This window comes from Chrysochloris asiatica, unplaced genomic scaffold, assembly GCF_000296735.1.
Source record: "Chrysochloris asiatica unplaced genomic scaffold, ChrAsi1.0 scaffold00167, whole genome shotgun sequence".
Classification (NCBI taxonomy): Eukaryota; Metazoa; Chordata; class Mammalia; order Afrosoricida; family Chrysochloridae; genus Chrysochloris; species Chrysochloris asiatica.
Window position 1 is genome coordinate 1,383,864 of NW_006408685.1, and position 9,236 is coordinate 1,393,099.

The 9,236-nt window shown below is 36.7% G+C and overlaps 1 protein-coding gene across 1 annotated transcript in view; it reads right to left on the bottom strand.

Annotated features, from left to right (window-relative positions):
- Positions 1 to 8,624, bottom strand: part of KLHL4 (kelch-like family member 4) — a 153,449-nt gene extending 144,825 nt beyond the window's left edge. The window contains exon 1 of the mRNA XM_006871307.1: positions 8,042 to 8,624. Coding sequence (XP_006871369.1) covers positions 8,042 to 8,463 — 422 coding nt within the window. The 5' untranslated portion in view covers positions 8,464 to 8,624. The remainder of the gene's footprint in view (positions 1 to 8,041) is intronic.
- Between the last annotated feature and the right edge of the window lie 612 nt (positions 8,625 to 9,236).

Here is a 9,236-nt window from a genome sequence, read left to right on the forward strand (position 1 = left end):
ATGGAGTCAGCCAAAGTGCCCATCAACTGAAGAATGGATAAACAAACTGTGGTACATACACACAATGGAGTAATATGCTACATTGAAAAATAACAAGGAAGCTGCATGCCACTTCCTAACATGGATGAACCTTAAGAACATTATGTTGAGTGAAATTAGTCAATCGCAAAAGGAAAAATACTGTATAGGACCATTACTGTAAAAGACTAAGAAAAAGAACCCATACTATTCCACTAAAGTGGAAGATTACCTGGATGCTAAGGCGTAGGGGTGGGGTTAAGGACGGGAGGGGAAGATGGAGCACAGGGCAGGGAATAGACACGGGATAGCTTGGGTGTTGGGGAGGGGGGCAATATACAAGTAGGGAGAGGGGAACGGAGGAACAAAGCAGATGGGAGAACAGAGAGGTAGGAATGAGCTAAATGGGACAGAGGTAATAAATGATGTAGGCACAGCCTTGGAACAACAGGGCTCTGAGATACAGAGACTGGAACATGGTTGGAATGGGGAAAGGAGGGGAATAATGTTGAGATTCTTGGCTGACTCTTGAACCTTGGTTTTTCATGCATTATATTATAAAACAGTCACGGGAGAGTAGAGGGAGGAATAACCAGAAATACCACCATAGAAAGCTTGTAAGTCCATCTTCTGCCTGGAACTGACTGGAATACCTAAAAAGGGGTTACAATATGTCCAGTATAGGGATGGGCAACTTGAACACTGGCTACCCAAAATTGGGGGAGGGATACAAAGGTAAGAAGGGATTGGCTTACAAGCTTTCAAGAGGGAATCTGGATCGACAGGGCGGGGAGGAGGGTGGAGTCTCAAGTGAGTAATATACAACCTGTCTAGGAAGGGCTGATGAAAAGAAATGCGGATGGGTCTCTTGTGATGCAGGGGTAAATAATTGTTATCAGTATGGATTGTGAGGACTGGAAAGGTAAAGGTGGATATTTTATAGCAAGGAGGGATGTGATTAACCTTTCAGTCTAGGAGTGAAGTCCTCTGGGACCATCACTGGAGAAGAACAGAAATCAGGACCCCACCCAGAGAAGCAGCGAGGCCTGAGATGGAGACAGAGAGGATGACTTTAAGAGATGGAGTGGCTGAGGACTTGAGATCCAGGGAGGGAAGGGAGCTGTGTGTTGAGGACCGTGGGGAGAGAGGGGGGACCTGTGGGGTATAACCATTGGTTGGGTGATGATGCATGGACAGGATGGTAACTATAGCAATGAAACGATGTATGATAGAATGAGTGTAAAGCTAACGTTCCCCCATGTAAACTATCACACAATACAAGGAAAAAAAAAAAAAAAAAGAATTGTTAAATAGCTATGCAATAAGACATTGTAAGAATAAGTTATGGGAGGCGGGGCTTGATGGCGGCTAAGGTGGAAGTGTAGGGAAAGTTGCTGTCAGCAATAACACAGAAAATCAGGCAAAAAAGAGCCAGGACAGAGCTCCAATACTTGGACCCACAGAGATAGGAATATTTTAAAGTTTGAAGGCTTATAGCTTGTGGAGTGTGGAGCTGACGTTAAAAATCACGTACTTTTGAATCTGCCGGGCCGGGCTCAGAGGCCTTAGCCCACATCCTGGGCGAGACCAAGTGGTGGGACGAAATAGGGGCCGCTGGGACACCACGGAAAAACGCTGAAGGAACCTTGAAAAAAAAAAAAAAGGTGCACAATATACTTTGCCAGTTTTGCGTTGTTCTGATTTTATGTATTTATTTTTTCCTTTGGTATCGGGTAATTGACACACTCACTGTTTGCCCACCTCCATTCTCGTGAATAGAGGAAGAGCCTGAGCCAAGTGGCCATCCCCGACCCTCACCGCTGGTGGTTTCTTCTGCCAAGAATCTGCACAGACACTCAGCCCAAGCTGTGACACTGAGCTGCCTCCCTTTTGGTCTGTCTTTCATCACGGGTAGAAGAGGAGTCCTGGTGTGGCGCTGTGGGTAAATGTGCCAGACTGCAAAGCCTTTTGAGCTGCAGGGTCGGTGGTTCAAGCTCACCAGCTGCTCCTCGGAAACCCTATACAGGGTCGCTTAACAACAACAAGGAGAGGAGGGCAGAAGTGACTAAGAGAGAGTTTAAATGCAAAATCTCTCAGGCAGCCAGGAACTTAGGACATTAAAGACATACTTATATTAAGCTACAGAGTTTTTTTTTTCCCCTCTTTTTCTTCTTGCTCTCCTCTTCCCTTTTTTGTGATTAGAGACTGCTGTATTCAGTCTTGTTTTTGTTGGTGCTGCATTATTTTCTTCTTCTTTTTTGTTTGTTTTTCTTTTTCCTCTTTCTCTCATTTTTAATTTTGTTTTTATTTTTTACCCAACTGGTGGTGTTTGGCTGTTACATAGTCTCCCTTCTGCTTCTGGAGGACTCTTTGTCTCCCTATATTACATGAGAAGAGTCAGCAACTGCTGCCAGATAGCCAAGCTGCAATCATACTTTATAAAACACCAAAACCCAGGCAAGAACCAATACCAGCTGCCATATACCAGGGTAAGAGGCAACACCTGTGAAAGTTATGCTGAGTTAAGCAATAAGAAGCGTGAAAAGAGAAGCCCACATCCTGACCACATCTTCCTGGAAGCAATCAGAAAGCAAAAAAAAAAATTACCAAAACACATACTCAATTAAGTATTAGGGCCACAGATAAACATTAAACATGTCCAAGAAGCAAAAGCAGATGACCATATCAGCACATGTCCAGAAAAAAGACAAAATATCTGAGACAAATGACCTAGAAATAGACCTGGACTCCATTCTGGAAGGAGGGCAGGCCTTGTAAATGCCTGAGGAAGAATTCAGAAAAATGATTATAAAGCTTTTCAAAACACTTTACAATGGAGTTGAGAAAAATAAGGAAGAATTCAGGAAAGTGCTACAGGAGCAATCAAACAAGATAGATACAGCATTGGAAACAATTCAAAACCTACAGAAAGAGGTCCAAGTGATCAATAACAAAATAACAGAAATAGAAAACACCCTGAAAGGGCAGAGGAGTAGAATAGATGAGATGGAAGGTACAATCAGTGAGCTGGAAGACAAGTCTCTCAATACCACTAAGATAAAAGAACAAACACAAAAAAGGATAAAAAATTCGGAGGAAGATCTAAGATTCATGTTGGACAGACAACATGAAGAGGAATAACTTAAGAATTATCGGCATTCTAGAACAAGAAGATTCCCACAAGAATAAGTTACGAGGACCACAGTATCTCACACTTAGGAATACAACTGTTAGTAGCAGGCTTTGTGGTTTGGGCTAAATATATTAAGTTTAAACTATTCAGTGATTTAAATTTAGTAAGGCAACTGAATAACATGTAATTTTTTTGGTACACTTTAAACCATAAATTCTGGTGGTGCTGTGGGTTAAGCATTGGTGATTGATAAAGCACAAGGTCGCTATTTTAAGCCCACCAGTCTCTCTGTGGATGTAAAGATGAGGCTGTAGGATCTCATATGATTTACAGTCATAGAAAACCAATGGAGAAGTTATACTCTGTCCTATAGAAACACTATGAGTTGTAACCAACTTGATGTCAGTGTGTTTTGGTTTAAACCATAGGTAAAATAATTTTGCCATAACCTTTCTAAAAACAACAATAACATTTCATTTGCTTTCCTCACCCTTAATTGGCAACAGTTGAAGTAAGTGTCTCTACTCATAAGTCAATATAAAATTAAGTAAGCACAGTCTTATTTTCTGAACCCTAGAAGGTCACATTATTTTTCACATGTAAGAAGATGAGCAACAACAAATGATGTCAAACAAAATAATGTTTATCAACTATAGATATAAGCACCATATTCATAATCAAAGATTTTCCCTAGAGCTTGTGAAAAATATATGTAAAGTAATTATTTGTTGGCAAATAATAAGTGCTTAGAAAAGATTTTTATAATTCTTAATGTAATTTTCTTTTATTACCCCTCCAAACTCATCTCCTACAATTCTTTCCCTTAATGACTATATTACAGCTACTTTAGCCTTCGCGTGTTTATCTGATTATATCATTCACACACCCATCTTACGACCATAGGGATCGCTATTCTCTCTGTCTGGAAGTGTTTTCTTTCAAGTATCCACATGGCCCAATATCCACATGGCTCAATTTCTACTTTATGAGAGAAAAAAAATAAGTTTCACTGTTTTAGATACAGGATTTCTCTTATGTATAAACAGTTCCAAAGCAGATGCCACTTTACAGGTGGCTTTTATTGAAGATGAAGACCCACAGGACATTTGGCCCTATGTAAATAGTTTTTAAGGAAAAGAAATACATTATCATTTGTCTGTACTCACAAAGGGTACAAGCTGATTGAATAGACAGCTCTCCAAAAGACAGAAAACCATCATGGTTACATGATGGCTTGTAAGTCACCTCTCTAGCTACGGGCCACGAATGTGATACTACCATGATAATCAACATATCAGAACATAATTTTCAGTTCACCACTTAAGTTAAAGAATATTTTGGATGTTTATGAATAGACGGCACAATGTGGGAATGTGTGCCATTGAATTGTATAGAAAAAGACTGATGGCAAATGAAGCGTATCCTTCTGACACAGCAACAGTAACCTTTTACTTGCAATAAATTCTAGTAGGCCATTCTCATGAGTTCTTCCTTCACTCATATTTATATCTGCTCAAATTACACCTCATCAGAACAGTCTTTTCTGTTGAAAAGAGAACTCTTTCTTCCATTGTTGTCCCTTTCATCATAATAATCATCATCACTTAAATACCACATTTTCATCTATTTTTAATGCCTCTCTCCCACTTAGAATAAATATATGAAAATATATCTTCATGAACATAAGGTTTCTGTTTTGATCTTGCTTTATCCACAACACTTCGAACCAACCACTCTTTCTTTAAGATATCACAGTATACAATGACAAATACTTTTGTAGAAAAAGATCAGTTGAAAACTGGAAGGGCTGGAAAGTAAGGAAATTTGAAGTCTAACAGTACAACATTGATTAAAATGTTTTTAATCACTTATTAATACAAATGGTAGGTTATGCAAAAAGCTTAAAGCTCTAACAGATGGTATGAGTGCACAACCCTTATTATTGCCATTGAGTTATAACTAAACAGCTCTTTGAAACTTTGACTTTGTACTGGGGCAGCCTCTGAACACATAAATGGGCAATCTACATTTATTAAATACCCTCAACCACAATGAATAGAAACCTGCATTTCTTTTAGCAAATTCAGTTTAGCATACTATTAACACTTTGACATTCACTTGTGTACTTGTAATACCATTTATTTTTGAGTAAATACAGTGCATGTATTAGCATATATACAAATGTATATAACTTATTTCATAACTAAACACTGTGATCTATGAAGTATGATCATAATACACCATTAAAATATATGTTTCAATGCTATGGATGAAATAAAGGGAAAAAAGACATCAAAAGAGTAGGCATGGGGAAACAAAGATACAGAGTTATTAGTTAACAAGGAAAAAAATAAAAATGAGAATAGAGTCGAGATCTCCAATGACAGTATGTCCAAACTCATACTGTGGAATACATAACACATTTATAATACATAACTGATTATAAATGCACTGTTGATGTTATTATGTGCCGTGGAGTCAGTTCCGACTCATAGCGACCCTGCACAGGGTTTCCGAGGCTGTTAATCTTTACGGGAGCAGAACTCATATTTCTCCCGCAGAGCAGTTGGTAGTTTCAAACTGCAGACTTTGCAGTTCACATCCCGATTAGTAACCACTACCCTACCAGAGCTCCTTTATGCATAGCACACTTATAATTCACTTCTATAGGAATGAATTTATTTAGGTTTTTAAGTTTCCAAACCAACATATTAATATAAGTTTTCATCTGGCTTTGAATTTCTCTTTAGGACTAAATATTTTTGTTTCATGTTAGTAATATAGTTTATTATTCATCCAATGTCTGTAGTAGTTGTACAAAGCAGGATGGCCTAAACAACCTTACTTTGCCTGAACAATCAGAGCTCATCATATACCGTGTGCTAATTCTCAAAACTATTTTTTTTTTTTTTTTTTTTTTTTTTAACTATATGAGCTATACTGAAGGGATGTCAAGCTACTGCCTGCCCGTCAGGATCATTCCCTCCAGTCCTCTAATCTCCTTGAAGACGAAAGGTATCTGAGAGACAGGTTATTAGAAAGCTTCTTCCCAGATCCTCCTGGTTCAAGACATGAAAACTTTACAATATTTATAATTTAATAATAAGAAAACAATAAGCCATTGTATTTTACCTAATAAAGTCTTCAATGTATCCCTTCTATTCTGCCTAAATTATCATTAGCATATCTATAAAACTAGCTCCTGTATTAACTTATTACTTTCCAGTTGAAACTATGAGCTATTCAAGAGACCATTTTCTCGGAACATGAAAACAGTCAGGCATAAAATCAAGAGATCTATATATTTATAAAAAATTATCTAAAATTTTCTACTAACAACTAATTAATTGTAGATATTTCCATTCTAGAAAATACATTTAGAGATTATCAGATAATTTTGTTGAAGGGTAACAGTGGGCATTTTCCATTTATCTAAAATCAAGTCAAATGTATTTATGAAATTCCAAACTGATCAGTTTTTAAAATTGTTGTTTGGAATGAAGAGATAATTTCAAAATTTGCTGAATCCAAATACCTGAACTTTGTATTACTTTTAAGTATGATTAGTTGTACCAAATATAAGACCTAATTCCATCAGTTATATAGTGTTTATTTTGGAAAATGTATACAGTTCTTTGCTTTTAAGTATATTATTAAGACTCTAATAATATACTTAAAATCACTGTACAAAATCTTTGTATATTTATATTTCAACAAGAAAACTGAATTCTTCTAAAGGTATCATTTTGCACAGCTGATCTGTTCTGTGCCATAATGTTGTGATATTGCTTTAGTGACAATTAAGATTCTATTTTGAGTTCATGGAAACAAACTTCTATCAGGAAGACGGATATACTGAGGAAACTTATATAAGAAACAAATTAACAGACCTTCTTTTCTATACTTACAAACAGACATAAATTATGACAAATAACCAGTTTTCCAAATTAACATAGCTTCATACTGAACTGCTGCAGAATTAAAATAGATAAAATATTTCAGTTTCTACAGCACTTACACACTTCAATTATCTTGCCAAGATCAACTGTGTCTAAAACATGTTGAAAAAATAAAAATTTCAGATAATGAAAAAGAAAAATTAAAGATCCACTAAAATAAATTATATCTGACAATATTATAGAATGGAGAAAAATTTCTTCTACACAAACAATACCGTTATCTGAAAATAAATATGAAATCAAAATTTTGAAGCACCGTATGCAAAGTACACTGTATTATTACTTATTCAATTTTTATAACTGACATATTCCAATTCCTATGTAAAGAACTCAACTGCTATAAGCAACATTTTATTACCTGATTTAAGCAGGATATTTTTACAACAGTTGCAAACTAGCTATAAAAGTAATACAAATTAAAATAAATCTCAAGTGTTAAAGGAAGCTGTTCCATAAACTCACATATACATATAACATATTTATCATACAGTAACATAACAACTATGTGTTAAGATGCAGATCAGGAAGTGCTGAGCTGCAAAAGATTTTATTTTGTCCAAGTTCCTACAAATCACAAAGTCAGAAAGTTTGATGTGATTCAGGACACTTGCACAAAGAATCACAATAGCTATTTGAACATCCAAGTGAGAAAATATTTACATATATTAGGATTATAATGAACATCTTTTAGAACTGAAATAAAATACCTAATTCTACATAGTAGTAAACTCACAACATTTAAAACATATCCCCCCCTTAAATATCAAAACATATATTATTCCTAATTTTACTTGATAGATTTAAAGGAAAAGGTATCTTGGAGACTCTTATTGCATACAAATACAGAGATTATTATATCATTTTCCATTTAAACACTAAACGAGAGTTTTAGAAGACAAATTAATCCAGTTATGAGACTGAAAACTCCTACCTGACTGTAAAATCTTCTATGTTATTGTCAATCATCATCTCCAAATTCTGTGAGCATTTCTTATATGGTTCTTGGAATAAATTATCCTCTGGAACTGCTTTAGGAGTATCTTCATTTGCTTTAAGATGTTTTAGTAGGTTTTTCTGGTGCCAATTCTGAAGAACTCTTTGATGGTCTGGGGCTGGTCCTGGCACTGGTGCCAGTATGTTGTGGTGAATAGGACTGTTGCTTTTCTTCAGTCCGTTTCTGTCTCGAGAGTGGTTTTTCAATCTACCCTGAACCGGAGTCCCTCTATGCTCATATCCTTCCTGCTGAAGGCAGCTTCCACTGCTTGTTGAACCTTGAGAAGGATGACTAAACCACCTCCAGCGTAGCCTTAGGATCTGTTTCACATCAAACTCTTTCTTGCCAGATACTGACATTGTTATACAGGGACAGAAAGGAAATGAAGCCTTTGTTATTCCTTCTCTGCCGCTTCTGCAGAGTTAACAAAAGGCACAACTGCCAAAAGCAGTCTTTTTTTTTGCTTTTTCTTCCTCCTCTTCTGCCTATGGTATTCTGTGAATACTTCTAGCCTTTCAGCTGTGTCAGAAAGCAGCAGCTAACTGTGTAGGTGGGAACCCATATTGACAGGATGATGAGGTCAGACCTTAAACAAGTAAATCAGCTTAGCACAGGAAAGCAGCTACCATAACACATTCCAGCTGCTAGATTTGCATGCCGCAGCTCTCCTACACAGCCTCATAAATATCTAACTTTTCTTCAGCATACAAAGTTGAAAAAGCAAGGTTTAAGCCCAGGTAGGTGAGCAAAAACAAGGTCTTTGAACACATTTCATTCTAGACTCCCTACACTGACCTCTCCTCCCACCTGCCTATTAGAATTCATTTCTCTGGTAGCCCACTTGTAAAAATGTTCCACTTAGCCCTAGGGGATTTTGTGAGAGGAGAGTTCATTGTGATCTATTTTTGTTTTTTTCTCATGGAAATTTTGAAAGTAGTTCATTAAGGGAAAGTGTCTTGTCAGCCATCCTGACATGTAGGCTTTCATTTCAGTTAATGTTAAGAAACTTCTGAAATTAAGACTGCCTCTCTACAAACATTTGCTTCTAAACCTACAGAGTTTCAAAAACATTACAAAGTGTTGGTTACCCATGATTATAATCACACACACATACACATACACACACACACAC